At 40.2% G+C, this 15,638-nt stretch overlaps 1 protein-coding gene across 2 annotated transcripts in view; it reads right to left on the minus strand.

The window, feature by feature from the left end:
- Positions 1-920: 920 nt before the first annotated feature.
- The window catches only part of LOC126912011 (P protein-like), a gene marked incomplete at its 3' end in the record, with an annotated part of 39,684 nt that continues 24,966 nt past the window's right edge, over positions 921-15,638 (minus strand). For both annotated transcript variants that reach the window (XM_050701991.1, XM_050701990.1), the window contains 6 exon segments: positions 921-1,124; positions 1,628-1,879; positions 2,787-2,959; positions 4,125-4,260; positions 4,829-4,865; positions 5,285-5,456. In XM_050701991.1, the coding sequence (XP_050557948.1) occupies positions 921-1,124; positions 1,628-1,879; positions 2,787-2,959; positions 4,125-4,260; positions 4,829-4,865; positions 5,285-5,456 (974 nt within the window).

The raw sequence follows: 15,638 nt of genomic DNA on the forward strand, positions 1-15,638 counted from the left end.
GTGCTGCTAGAGATAGTTGGAGATAACTGTGAAGATCAGGGCAATCTATGCACTATCTTTACTCTTCGTTTGTTTAGAAAATCGTTACAGCTGAGAGGTAGGTTTTAGTGTATGTTTCTCATTCTGTGATTGAGATTTTTCAGCTTATAATGTACCACTGCTGAAAAATCGTCATTTCTAACATGAAGCGTTTGTGACGATACTTTCTTGATACTTATACTTTGTAAATATCTTGATGTTTCAAATATTTTACTTATTTTTTTGCAACGTCACACCTTATCTTATTCCATAAGCGGTAGGCAGAGGTGCACATTAGCATATACAATGTACACTGTACAACCACTTTCCTACCTGTTGTGAACCTATTGTCATATACATACTGGCCACAATTCCAGACTCGGACATCGAACCCAAGACCCCTTGCCCGGCAGTCATACTTGCGACCACTAGACCAACGAGGCGTTTAACTTCATTATTTATTAAGAAAACCGATTGTAATGATTTGATGCGAGTTCACGCCCATAGGTAAAATACATGAAAAAGGCCAAATGCAGAGTACTCTTAACCTGCACCGTGGAATACTTCTATGAGCTGACGCTTAAAGATAATGAAAACTAAAATAAAACAAATAAGCAGTGGGACGATCATGGCTGAAATCTAAATCTAATCTAAATCTATACTAATCTATACTAATATTATAAAGCTGAAGAGTTTGTTTGTTTGATTGTTTGTTTGAACGCGCTAATCTCCTGAACTACTGGTCCGATTTAAATAATTCTTTTTGTGTTGGATAGTGTATTTATCGAGGAAGGCTATAGGCTATAAAACCTTACGCTATGACCAATAGGAGCCGAGTAGAGCGGGTGAAACCGCGCGGAAGTAGCTAGTCTAAAATAAAACAAAACCTTTACCCAACATACCTCAAAAGTAAAAACAGCTAGAAAGTCGAACAGTCCAGTTTCAGCCATGATGGCGACAAGCAGCATCATACTGAAGAGTAGGAGCAGAGTCTCCACATCCAGCCAGGAGATCAGCTCGGGTAGCGTCGGTCTTTCACCAGCTATGGATAAAGCTGCTAATGATGTAGTGGAGATCAGAACTGCTGCCATCGTCCTGTTTATAACCTGGAAGATTGAAGATATGGTTTTAATTAGGCCATACTATTACACTCACGTTCAACAATCATTATTGAACGTTCTTTGTTAAATTTGTAATACACATTTTATATTCAGTATTGGTTCCAATTGATAAATCTTTTTGTCAAGGATAGACAATTTTTCAAGAAAGCTTATAAGTGTGGGAGATCCATGCTTCGGCACAAATGGGCGTGCTCGACCGGAGTGATACCATGGCTTCACAGAAAGCTAACGTGAAACACCGCTTGCACGCTCAACAAGTGAGGTTACCGGAGGCCCAAATACTCTCCTTCCCAATCTTCCCCAACAACTCTTAAATTCCGAACTCCCAATCGGCCGGCAACGCCTCTGGTGTTTCGGTTGTCCGAAGGCGGCAGCGATTACTTAACATCAGGTGGTCCGTCTGCTCATTTACCAAAAAACCCATAGTCTTATTTAAATGACCTTGGCATTAACAAAACAAAAACGAAATATCAGCAAAACAGTCTCACCTCAAAAATAATCAGCACATAGAGGGCCCCCAAAAGCACACAGGCATAGATGACCCCAGTAGAGATATCCAGGGGGTCCATCGTATAACTCAACGCGAATGGGGTCGTTGTGTTCACATTGGTCTTCATCTTTAAGAAGTAACTAGCATTAGGTCCTGGATTCGCGTCCATTTTGAGGACGGTGGTCCGAGTCTCACCCTCCGTGAAATCTATCTCATCTTCGGGATCCAACATGATTGTCCAGTGAGGGGACTGTGGACAAAATTAATCTTGTTATCACAACATAGTATAAAACAAAGTCACTTTTTCTGTCCCTATGTCCCTTTGTATACTTAAATCTTTAAAACTTCGCAACGGATTTTGATGCGGTTTTTATAATAGATAGAGTGATTTAAGAGGAAGGTTTATATGTATAATACATGCATGATATATCACCATTGCACCCATGCGAAGCTGGGGCAGGTCGCTAGTTAATATTATAAATGCAAAAGTTTGTGTGTATGTTTGTTACTCAATCACGGCAGAATGGCTGAGGGATTGGGATGAAATTCAAAACGAGTATTATGGTCTGGAATAACACATAGGCAAGGGCGCTGGGGACATAATAAGTAAAATATTATGTTTTTTGTCTTAGTCAGGTAATTGTTTGACGAGGAACTCGACTAGTTTCAAGCCATGCTAGAGGCTCATATTCATGAGCAGTATTCCGCGCAGCATTGTCGCGCTGCTACTATGTAGTCGAGTTCCCCGTCAAATAATTACGTGAGTAAGCCGAAAAACATAATAATTAACTTAGTATTTGTTATGATTATATCCTCCTGTCGTGTCTTCTCGCTGTATTAGTCGCATGACGACAGCTTTTTTTCTTCAGGGGGAAAATCAACCAATGACTTCTCTCGCCAGGGCAAGGCGAGAGGGAGTGTCACACTCTTACTGACTAAAAACCACCCCATTCCTACTCCTGCTTGTCGAGCCGGAGCCCCGGTAAGCCCGCTAGGTAGTCCGCAGCTCCGGATGAGACTACATTCTGTCACCATCTCTAATCTTTCCGTGGGTATCAAGAGTCGATTAAGCGGCAACCCGTGTGACCCCAAGAATGACATTACAATAAAAATCAGTCATCCACCCTATTACAGATTACAGGGGATCTCTGACTTACCCTATTAACTTCATTCTTGAGAGCAGTTGCGACCCCCTCCACCCATACGTCCATTTTCCCCATGTTCATCATTTGACTGGCATTCAATTTCTTCTCACTTTGTTCTGATAAAAATGGTCCGGTGAGCTTTAGGGATATTGATAGGAGATCCTGAGCCGTGTGTAGAGGATAACCTGGGGAACAGAAGAATATAGAAATTAGAAGTTTGTAATAAAACCAGAGAGCTCATTGCTGTGTGGAACTATGGGTCTCCTTGTTTTATGTAGATAGTAAGGTTTACTTGCTATAATTTTTACGACGTTGAAAAGGTTTAGGTTAATAATAGGTGTGATAATAAGCAATGTATCGATAGTAGGGAAGCCATCCATAGCACGCATCTTTCCATTTAAACCATAGCTTAGCTGACTCCGTTTCCACCAGTGCTAAGCTAAGTGTAGCAATGAATATGATTGGCGGAAGCCAAACGCGTGCACAGCACATAGCATAGCACATCTCTGGTGGAGCAGCAGACTTCTCTCGTTTTTAGCGAGGCGAGAGGGTATCAGATTCTTACTGACTAAAAACCACCCCGTTCCTACTCCTGCTTTTCGAGCCGGAGCCCCGGTAAACCCGGTAAAACCGTTGCTCCAGAGGAAAAGCACGCTAAGGGTAGTATTAATATTCTTCCTTACAGTATTAAGCAGGAGGTAAGAAACAATTCAGATATAAATGGTGTTAAGTACACAACTGAATCACCATACAAGATAATCTACACCAACATTATTACGTTAGGAAGTTAGTTGTGTGTCCGCGCTAATCTCGCAAACGAGGGCAAACCGGTTACGTATTTAAATTTGCAAGCCTAATCGTATAACACACTAAACACACATGTTTAACCAAGAGTGACGATGGAAGTTTTTACATGGGTTTTTCGTAAAACCAAAATAACAAAACAGTATCATTTTTTTAGGGGTAAAAATCATCCAAATGGCTTCTTCCGCCTTGGGCGAGGCGAGAGGGAGTTTTAGACCCTTACTGACTAAAAACCACCTCGTTCCTTCTCCTGTTTTAAACCGGATTGAAACAACACTTGCGTTGTGTTTCATTGTGTGAATGAGGTTACCAGAGGCCTAGTTACTCTCTTTCCCAATCTTCCAAATCCTGGATTCTCCAACAACCCTTAAATTCCCCTACCCCTAACTTCAATAGGCCGGCAACACACTTGTAACGCCTCTGTTGTAAGGGCGGCGGTGATTGCTTACCATCAGGTGATCCGTCTGCTTGTTTACTGGTTTATACAAAAGAAAAAAACCACCATGTGATCCGTCTGCTCGTTTGCCATTCTATAAAAATACCTACTCTTAATTTCTCCAGGCGCGACAGAAGAATGCCTGGTGACTTCCTCCTTCTCATTGTACAGCAGAAACACGATGGTAAAGAACATCCAGCAAGCCACCAGCATCGTCATCTTCACCAAGTGTCCGGCTCGAGCGGTCTGGTGACAAAATACCAATATTAGAAGAAGAAAGAAGAAAAAGAAAGAACCAATATTATCATCACCATCAGCCGGAACACGTTGCCGTTTCACATCACATCACATCAACAGCCTATAAGTGGCCACTGCTGACCAAATGCCTCTTATCGCACGGAGAATGTATGAGCATTAATTATCACGCTTGCTCAATGCGGGTTGGTGTTCGTTTCAAACTTATAATAAAAAATTATAAGCCCAGGGTTTCTTACGATGTCTTCCTTCACAGTTAGTCAGTGGGTGAGGTGAAAGAGTGTCAGACTTCTACCGACTAAAAACCATCCCATTCCTACTAGTGCTTTTTGAGCCAGAGCCCCAGAAACCCGCTAGTCAGTAGGCAGGTCCGGTTCGGCATCAGCCCTACTGGGCCCTATCTGTGGTGGTCTGATGGCTCTTTGAAGCGCACGAGGAACACGACGCACCATACGCACGAATCTGTACCATTGCTTGTTGTCGGCAGACCCACACTTACGGTGATCGCAGATCCTCTTGTGATTTCCATAAAAAGAAAGGAAAGAAGAGTTTTGCTTACCTTTGTAGGCTTCTTTGGTTCAGGAACTTCTTCAAGTCTGTGGACAAAATAACAAGGAATTAATATTCATCATCATAATCATCAAGCCTGTCGAGGGTAGAGATTGACACTATTATCACACCTATCGTAGGGTTGGAGATACCGGTTCAGATGATTTATATCATCAGAAAGCACTGCAAGCTGGACTCGACCGGAGTGATACCACGGTCTCACAGAAAACCGACGTGAAACAACGCTTGCGTTGTGTTTCTTTGTGTAAGTGAAGTTATCGGAGGTTCAATGACCCTTCCATCTATCCATCTTTGCAATCCCCGATTCCCCAACATCCCTTAAATTCCTAACGCCTCTGGTGTTCCGGGTGTCCTTGGGCGGCGGCTGATTGCTTACCATCCGAAAATACGTAAGATCGTTCACCACCCTTACTCATAAAAAAATTTATTACTAGGTTATACTAACATCTTCTCTTTCTTCTCATCAATAGAAGGACACTTGGAGGTGGTGTTGAGGAACACGACCTCGTCTCTTGGAAGCTGCAGGTTGTTGTTGAGGTGCGGTGCTGAGTTGACCAAGGGCAGTCGCTTTGTGGAGCCATTCTTGGTCTTACGAGGTACCCCATTGCCATTGCCTCCTGGGAGAAAATAATATTATGGTTATTTTTATCATTGACACATTAAACGCCATGGGTGGCAAAAGTGACCGGTGCTAGCGGAGGATTTGCCTTCTTAATTTAAGTCTTAATCTACGATCTACCTAACATTCACGTTTACCAGATAGCAGGTTTATGTTTATCAGAGAGCACTTCCATTGTATGCCATAAGGCTACTGCCAGTACAATGGAAGAAGTTTTCTTTTTTAAGGGAGGGAAATCATCCAAAGACTTTTCCCGCCTTGGACGAGGCAAGAGGGAGTATCTTACTCACTAAAAACCACCACTCTTGCTCTTCGAGCTTGAGCCCCGATAAACCCGCTACGTAGACCGCAGCTCCGGATGATTGTAGGCAGAAGTAGGAGTTGTATTTAATTTTATTCAATTACAAAAGACATCAAATCTCACGAAAATACGTCCATCCGTTTTCGAGTTGTAAACATACAAACACGAGTTTGTTTTGTATATAAGAGATTACATAAACAAACAAGCCCAAGGTCCTTGACCCCGAGGTCAACGACCTCTCTAAGCATGCAGTTCATCACGGCACATAAATTACGGCATAATTATGTATACAACTTGTTTATGGGAAAATGTGTTCTATTTTAAGTAGGTTAAAGATTAAAATTGTATGGCAGTGAGTAATGTTTTCTATGGTTTTTCCCAAGATGTTTGAAAATTGATGTTAGTCTGAAATTTTATTATACAGCGTGTCCCTGAAATCGACGTCCAAATGGCACCAGGTGATTGGCAAAGTTCCAATAGTTATCAGAAAAATATAAAGTAGTAGTATGTAGGGAAACTATCCATAGCACACACACAGCACGCATCCGTAGCACGCATCTTTCCATATAAAAAAAACATAGCTGAGGTTAGTCCGTTTTCCGGAGCTGTGGACAACTGAACAGTTCACTGGGACTTCGGCTCAAAGCAGGAGAAGGAAGGGGGTGGTTTTTGAGTCTGACACTCTCTCTCACCATACCCAAGGCGAGAGAAGACATTGGATGATTTTCCACCTCAAAAAAAAGCTTATTCCGTTTCCAATGAATATGATTGGCATCCACATCAACGTAGCATAGCACATCTCTGGAAAAGCACCCTTTGTCTAACAAAGGCCTGTTAAATACATACCTATATTATACTTAAATAAACTAAAACTACAAAAAATTGGTCAATTTTGTAAACAACACTAGATAAGTATTTCAAAATGACAAAATAATTTCCTTTTCCGACTACAATTTATGTAAATGGCTATCATTATGTAATAAGTGAAAACTGGCCTTATACCTACTGGTCGCCTACCTACATAGGTATATAAGGTTCTGTATATAACAATAACAAATTGTGTAAAGTACATACATACATAGTCAAAGTCAAAGTCAAAGTCAAAATTATTTATTTCAAATAGACCGGGAAGGCATTTTTGAACGTCAAAGCAAATATTACAATGTGAAAAAAAAACTGTCGGTCGGTCAGTCCTCTAGTGAAGCTATTTGCTCGTTCCAAAGTGTAGATTTCTATAGAGAAGAACAAGCAAGAAACTAACATAACCTCCTCTCTCATGGGGGTAGGCAAAGACAATGGAACGCCAATCGCTACAAATCTTACATACTTCTTTCGCTTCATCAACAGTCATCAGTCTTTTCATGCATGCTCGTCGGTTAAGGGTACTTTTAATTTGGCCGTTTTTTAATATATCGCCAATCTGGTAGCTATACTCGTATTCCCGTCTAACTCTAACGTCTAAAAGTGTCATTAGTAACGCCTTTGGTGTTTCGGGTGTCCATGGGCGGCGATGATTGCTTACCATCTAGCTATCCGTCCCGCCCGTTTACCGGCTAGTCGTTTTGAGGATCAAAGCTAGGTCATGGAAACTGTTGAGGATACTGCTACCCATTTCTTGGTAGCTGGACTAATGAAACTACCTTTCAACATAGGCATTGCTTGGATAGATAAATCTACCAATGGTTCCTCCCGCCTTGGTTCAACATAGGCTTTTTTTAAGGGAGGAAATCCATCCAATGTCTTCTCACCTTGGGCGAGGCAAGAGGGACTATCAGACCCTTACTGACTAAAAGCCACCCCACTTCCTACTCTTGCTTGGTTCAACATAGGCTGTAGAGCCAAAAATATACAGAACTCCAATTATGTAATGATGTAAGATTTTGTAAGGTTAATGATTGCAGATCATTTGACTATCATTATCAATAATGATGATTATAACAATATAATTTGTTTCCGTATCATTATGGAGCAAATATTATAAATGCAAGTTTTTTGTATAAGCCGGTAAACGAGCAGACGGATTTACCTGATGGTAAGCAATCGCCGCTGCCGCCCATGTACATCCGAAACACCAGAGGCGTTATAAGTGCGTTGCCGGCCTTTTGGGGGTTAGGAATATAAGCGTTGTTGCGGAATCGGGCTTTGGGAAAATTGGGGAAGGGATAATTAAGCCTCCGGTAACCTCACATAATGAAACACAATGCAAGCGTTGTTTCACGACGGTTTTCTGTGAGGCCGTGGTATCAGTCCGGTCGAGCCGGCCCATTAGTGCCGAAGCATGGCTCTCCCACACTTAAATTTTTTGTATGTTTGTTAATCTTTCACGCCAAAACGGCTGAAGGGATCGGAATTAAATTCGAAAAACGAATAGATTATGGTTTAAAAAATACACAGGCCACTTTTATCCTAAGAGAACGCGGGCAAAACCACTGGCAGAGACTAGTGATAATAATAAATTTCCCAAAAATACGGTTTACTCACATACATTAAGGACATGCTTGCATGCATGATAGAGTCTCTTTTTGACTCGAAACTATTAGAACTTTTCTCCATTAATGTACGTGAGTAAACCGTGATTTTTAGTTAACTTAGTATGTCACACGATAGTTATTTACAAGAATAATAAATTGTATAAAAGCCAGATAATTATCGAATCCGATTAAGATTCACACAGAGATCGGATGACTATCATCGGATGGTTTTGCAATTAAGATTTCTGCGAAATTTTAGCTATGGCTATTTAACGGTGTTTGCCTAGATTTGGTCGAATGCTCAAAGGCACGACTTGTTTTTGACTATTTTTGAATTTTTCAACTTTCAAATTCAATATTTAATTTAACATTTGGAATTTTGATTCGTGGTTGCGTAAAAACATGTCTTTTTGATAACATGAGGATGTTTTGAGTAAAACTGGCTTTACCCCACAAATGTGCTATGTAGCTATGCTACGAAGATGTAATAGCTAAGCTGTGAAACTATGTGACCGTTTCCACTGATACTAAGCTATGTAGGTGTACGAGTAAGCTGTGCTATGAAGATGCGCCGCCAAAAAGTAGCTGTGCGAGGAAGATGTGCAGCTGGAGTATGCGATGTATCGATAGTAGGAAAGCCATCCATAGCACACATCTTTCCATATAAAAAACATATTTTAAGCTAAGTCCGTTTCCCCCAGTACTAAGCTATGTGTACCAATGAATATGTTTTGTGGAAGTTAAACGCAACCACCGCAACGTAGCATAGAACATCTCTGGTGGAAAAGTACTGTAAGACCGAAGATGTTGATGGTGACTATTTTACGAGTATATAGACTCCTTAACATAACTAACTCTTATCAATCCTTTTAGAGGAAAAGTGTAATATTATCTGTTCAGTCTAACATCAACCTTAAAGTACTCAACATTAGAATTTAAATTCAAGTAAACGCATCTAAAGGTAGGCCAAGAGACCACATCAAAGTACTTATGACATTTCACAAACCAGTTCGAACTGACTCGCACCGGTTGAAACCAGTTTCCATGTTAGGTCAAGTGAGTAAAAGTGAGTGTAGCGAATCGCAAATACAAAATATGCACATTGTAATACGTGATAAAGTAAATAATAAAACATCAAGTTATTTTAATGTGGGAGAGCCATGCTTCAGCACGAATGGGCTGGCTAGACCGAAGTGATGCCACGGCCTCACAGAAAAGCGACGTGAAACAACGCTTGCGTTGTGTTTTGCCACGACTCCCTGATTTCGAATGCCTGTTTTTTTTTTGAGGGTGGAATATCATCCAATGTCTTCTCCCGTCTTGAGCGAGGCGGGAGGGAGTGACAGACTCTTACTGACTAAAATCCGTTCCTTCTCCTGCTTTGAGCCGTAGCCCCGGTAACCTTTTACGTTTTCCGCAGCTCCGGACGATTCCCAATCCCTATATGCAAAATCCCTAAGGGTGATTACAGAAAATCCTAGCCTTAACTGAGGGCCTTCAGAGGAACCGAATCTATCTGACTTTTGAGAGGACATCACAAGAAAATAAGTACATCAAAATTGGTACTCCTTTAAAAACAACTAACATCTTTAATTGATTTTGTCTGGACTTTAAAAGAGACTATGACCTCTGAGTTTGTTTCGGCATTTCTTCTCAGAGTAGTCGAATAGGAAATGCCGGCCTCATCTAGTTATTTAAGAGATTGACGTGTAAAAGAGTTACATTGTAAACTATTTGCAAAAATAGTTCGATTATCATTTATCAATTTTACTAGACATCGACTCTGATACTCAATGTTCCATAGTTGCCTTTACGACAATAATGAACTAAAGAGACATACTAACTTTAGCAATAAAACTATTAAATCATGCATATATATGCCATACGCATCGTGCATTCACACGCAAGCAAGGTTGGAAAACAATGTATAGTTAGATAACCAGTTAACACTGGTTCAAACCGGTTATACAATTTAGATTTTAAGCTCTATCTCGACGGGATAAGGTTTGTTATTCCGTGTGTTGGGTATAGAGGTAAATTTTGCAGTTTTTGTTGCATTGGTTAAAGAGATGCAGGTTTGAATATGTGGGTTGTGTGCAGCCTTGTAAATGTAACATCACGCCTTATATAGCATTGGGGGATAAGCAGAGGTCAATGCGTAATATCTTTATCACTTATGTTATTAGACCCTTTATAATAGGCCAAAATACTAAAATTTTGGAAATTGATCATCTCTCATCCAATGACTTCTTCCACCTTGGGCGAGGCGAGTATATATAGGAGTATCAGACTCTTACTGATTAAAAACCACCCCGTTCCTTCTCCTGCTTTTCGAGCCGGAGCCCCGGTAAACCCGCTAGGTAGTCCGCAGCTATTTTCCTTAACTTAAGTTCGGAATCGAAGCCACAATGTTAAGGATGACTTGTTTTACTTGGCACCACTTATTCAATGTCAACCTATTGCCATTTCAAAACGAAATTGTACACCATTTTTTTTTTAATTTTGCAACATTTTTATACTTTGTTTTTACTTTGAATCAAAGTTCCACTCATATAGTCGCTAACTATTGCGAAAAATCTTTCAAAACTTCTAGATTTTGAAAAGTACTAAACAGTGCATTCACCTTCGTATTAGCAGCGTGCGCGCCGGTGCAATCTGGTTCATACCGGTTAAATATAGCTTAGACAATCCATGTATGAATCTAGCTGAATATTTTAGCTGTATAGTTATGGTAGTATATAATTAGCGTATTCCTTTTTAAAAGGCCAGCAACGTATCTGTGGCTCCTCTGGTGTTGCGGGTGTCTATTGGCGGCGTTGATTGCTTACCATCAGGTGAACCAACACAGGGAGGTGTTAAATGTGGGAGAGCCATGTTTCGGCTCGAATGGCTCCACCGGAGTGATACCACGGCCTCACCGAAAACCGACGTGAAACAACGCTTGCGTTGTGTTTCGTTGTGTGAGTGAGGTTACCAGAGGCCCAATTCCCCCCTACCCAATCTTCCCAATCCCCGTTTCCCTAACAACCCTTAAATTCCCAACCCCCAAAAGGCTAGCAAGGCACTTGTAACGCCTCTGGTGTTGCAAGTGTTTACGGACGACAGCGATTGCCTACCATCAGGTGATACGTCTACTCGATTACCGGCAAAAAAAAACTCAAAATTTTCCACAAAACGGACGAAAAACAAGTTATTTTTAAAGCAATTTTTACTGCGAATCTCATTCCGTTCTCAAGCGAAATAATGATCTAATTGTTTAACATTTGTTTTTTTTTTTATTGTGTCTGCGTACCAAGGCCGCATTATCGGGCAATCAGTACTAACAATGCTACACCTTAAAAGTAATGAACGAACCGGCGCGAACCGCTTCAAACCAGTTTACACACAGAGTGTTTGTTTTGGCATTATATTGTTAAGCTTTTTGTTTACACACGTTATCTTTGAAACTAGTGGTTGGATTTAAAAAAATCTTTTTGCTAGTCATTGTCCTATATTTAAGGTACATTTTAGGCTATTTAACATCACGCTATCACACTTGGAGCCTGCGGAAATGACGTTTGAAAAACACAAAAAAAAATCTACAAAATTTATTTACTTTTAAACTTAACTTGTCGCAGTAAAAACAACTACTTGTAACAAGAACACACCTACTATACAAAATTAATTTTGTTCACATAAAGCGTAAAATCGCGTGCGAAACGGTTGTACATTCGCAGACAGAGTGAGATAGCAATACCTAGTACTTAGACACCGGTGCGAACTGGATCGAACTGGTTTAAATATAGCTTAGCTCGCTTGGAAAGCTGACAAAAGTGCGTTTAGAAAGAGATTTAATACTTTATTGGTTATTGCATCGCCTTTTATACTATTTAAGGGTAGGCAGAAGTATAGGTGTTAATAATAAAATTGCAACGCCTTTTATCTCCGAAGGGGTAGGCAGAGGAGCACATTACGGCACGTAATGCCGCTATACAATGTACACTCACTTTTCACCATTTGTGTTATAAGTCCCATGTAATAGGAGGTAAGCCTATTGCCATATACTGGGCACAATTTCAACAAAACAGATTTTTCGTAATTAATGGTTTAAGTCCCATGTATGTAATAGGGGGTGACCCTATTACCTTATACTATTAGTAAAAAACTAGCTACTTAGTTGCACCCACTCTGTTCGTCTACCGTCGGTCATAGCGTAATGTTTTATAGCCTATATATAACCTTCCTCAACAAATAACCTTAACCTACCTCAACTAACACAAAAAATACTTATTCAAATCGGACCAGTAGTTTCGTTGATTAGCGCCTTCAAATAAACAAACATACTGTTCAACTTTATATATTAGTAAGTATAAATTTTGACTAGTAACTGAGTGTGTATTTATACACATATCGGCGGTATTTTCGAACCGATATGACATTCAGACCTTTAAGAAAAGAGCGTATGCCTTTTTAAAAGGCCGGCAACGCCCCTGTGTCTCCTCTGGTGTTGCGGGTATCCAGTGGTGACCCATATCTGTGTAGCTACGCAACGTCACGTCTGTTATCCTTGAAGGGGTAGGCAGAGGCGCACATTAAGGCACTTATTGCCGCTGTACAATGTACACCCACATTTGTGTTATAAGTCCCATGTAATAGGGGGTTAACCTATTGCCATATACTGGGCACAATTCCAGACTGCGAAAAAAGCCCAGTAACACTTTGCCCGCACCAGGAATCGAACCCAAAACCCCTTGTTCGGCAGCCACACTTGCGATAGCTCAACCAACGAGGCAGTCTCACCCGTGTAGCTTATAAGAATAATTATTTTGCTCCGGGATTTGATACCGAGGCTTTGCGCTCGACAGTGATGTTTGCGTCGGCTCAACCCGAGGTTATAGTTTTTGCAAATTCAATGCTGTTATGGTCCAGTTGATAACAATTACGACTGAGACCGATTGTTCTAGATTCCATTCTTAGATATGGTAATTGTATTATTTAATTACAATTGAAAAATAAGAAACAAATTATTGTTTGGCCGGTTTCTGCACTATATTAATATGTCTTTTTTAATTAAGGTATGAGTCGGTAAACAAGCTGACGTATCACCTGATGGTAAGCAATGGCCGCCGCCCTTGGATACTTGAAATATCAGAGGCGTTACAAGTGCCTTGCCCGCCTTTTGGGGTTAGGAATTTAAGGGTTGTTATAGGGATTGGGAAGAGGGGATAATTGGGCCTCCCGTAATCTCACTCACATAACGAAACTCAACGCAAGCGTTGTTTAAAACTAGAATAAATACACGACATTCAAGTGTGGGTGAACCATGTTTCGGCACGAATTGGCCGGCTCGACCGGAGTGATACCACGGCCTCATAGAAAACCGACGTGAAACAACGCTTGCGTTGTGTTTCTTTGTGTGAGTGAGGTTACCGGAGGCCCAATTAACCCTTTTCAATCTTTACAACATCCGATTCCCCAACAACAACCCTTAAATTCCTAACCCCCAAAAAGCCGGCAACGCACTAGTAACACCACTGATGTTTCAAGTGTCCATGGGCGGCGGCGATTGCTTACGATCAGAAGATCCTGCTCGTTTACCGGCTTATACCAGAAAAAATTATAACATACCTCAGCCTACCCTAAAAGGGAAAAGCGTGACGATATCACAAAGGTGATTTCACAACAACATAGTATTGATGTTAGCCATAAAAAAACTTATTTATGTTAATTATTAGTGATTGCCATATTTGTAATAAGGCATACATATTATACGATTTGTCAGACAAACACTAAAATAGCATCCTTGACTTTACCATATACAAGTAAAGTACTTAGTTTGAACTTTATATTTTGCTAATTGAAAACTTAAACTTGTTTATTAACCGACTTCAAAAAAGGAGGTTCTCAAATTGACTTGTATGTTTGTATGTTTGTGCGCGATTATCTCGCGTTTGGCTATACCGATTTTCATGGGGTTATCAGCATAGTATTTTTTGGTCTGTTTTTGAGTGGGGATAGTAATCCAATGACTTCTCCCGATTTGGGCGAGGCGAGAGGGAGTTTCAGACTCTTACTGACTAAAAACCGCCCCGTTCCTACTCCTGTTTTTCAAGCTGGAGAAGGTTTTGAAAAAGAAAAAAAAAAAAAAGAAAAAAAAAATGGAGGCGGTAAAGAAAATTGAACGCAGTTACGTTTTTTTCCAAATGACCTGCTCACTTTTATTTTGGATACAACCCCCTATAATTAAAGCAAGAAACCTGAACAGTCTTAATAGCTGGAATATTTAAAATTTCAGTCAATTTCAACTTGTTTTTTCGACCGATCAAGTCCAAGGCACTTCTAGCAGACTTAGAAGCTTCATATTTGGAATACATATAGAGTTTAGGTCTTAATATGGGAAAACTTAAATATTTTGTAATTTGGTCCAGTTTTTACACCAACTGCATCAATAACTTTGTAATCCCATTTTTACAAAGTTATTTATGCAGTTGGTGGTTGGTGGTGGTTATAAATTTAATAGGTGTAGATAGGTACCTACCATATGACGTATAGGGTGGTAAGGGTTGTTTAGCATACGAGCTTCCCTCCGGTCAAAACTAAAGAGGCTTATGTTCATCGCGAACAATTTCATGTATAGCCTATGCTATAACTATACATAAAAGAGGGCCTAAGCCTAAGTAATGCGCTGATGGATATAGGTTCTGCAGTGTTCACATCCGGTCAAGCTTACGTGGCTTTCGAGAGTTACAAGTCTGGGCGGCGACTTTGGAAAATTTGTGAATACAACAGATTAAGAAGTATTTACCGTCCAGACTTGTCAAAATTGAGACATCATTGGAGTGGGCTTTGAGAAAAACTGTGGCTGAAGCTCAAGAAGTTAGACTACATATAAAAATAAGAAAATATTAAGACCTTTAACAAAATTCGTTAGAAGTGATGGTATCAAAAAGAAAGGCTCTACAAAAGAAGTGAGATCCCATCAAAAACATCCTGTAAAAAACCCAACAGCTCAGTCTTTCTACCGTCAAAAGTTGTGAGATCCAATCTATTTAGTGTCTACTTGAAGGACCTTCTGTCTTAAGTTATTACATAAGTTATTATCATGCCAATATTAAAAATATTTAACGTTTTAAACAAATAGATCGACTTGGACATCGCATGAAAACAAAATGAATATTTCAATATTATATTAGATTCTTTAGTCTCTCGCGCCTCACGCGATTGAAACTCTCGTTCCTGTTGGTCGCTGGCCCGTCGTGCTGTGTAGTGTGATACATACTAATAATCAAATCACGATGTCCAAGTCGATCTATTTGTTTAAAACGTTAAATATTTTTAATATTGGCTTTATGTTCAAAATCTACCTGTACCACATATGTTTTCGCAACATTTATCCTTATTTCTTGTTGGTCGCAATTGGCGTTTAGTT

Source organism: Spodoptera frugiperda, chromosome 21 (genome assembly GCF_023101765.2).
Source record: "Spodoptera frugiperda isolate SF20-4 chromosome 21, AGI-APGP_CSIRO_Sfru_2.0, whole genome shotgun sequence".
NCBI lineage: Eukaryota > Metazoa > Arthropoda > Insecta > Lepidoptera > Noctuidae > Spodoptera > Spodoptera frugiperda.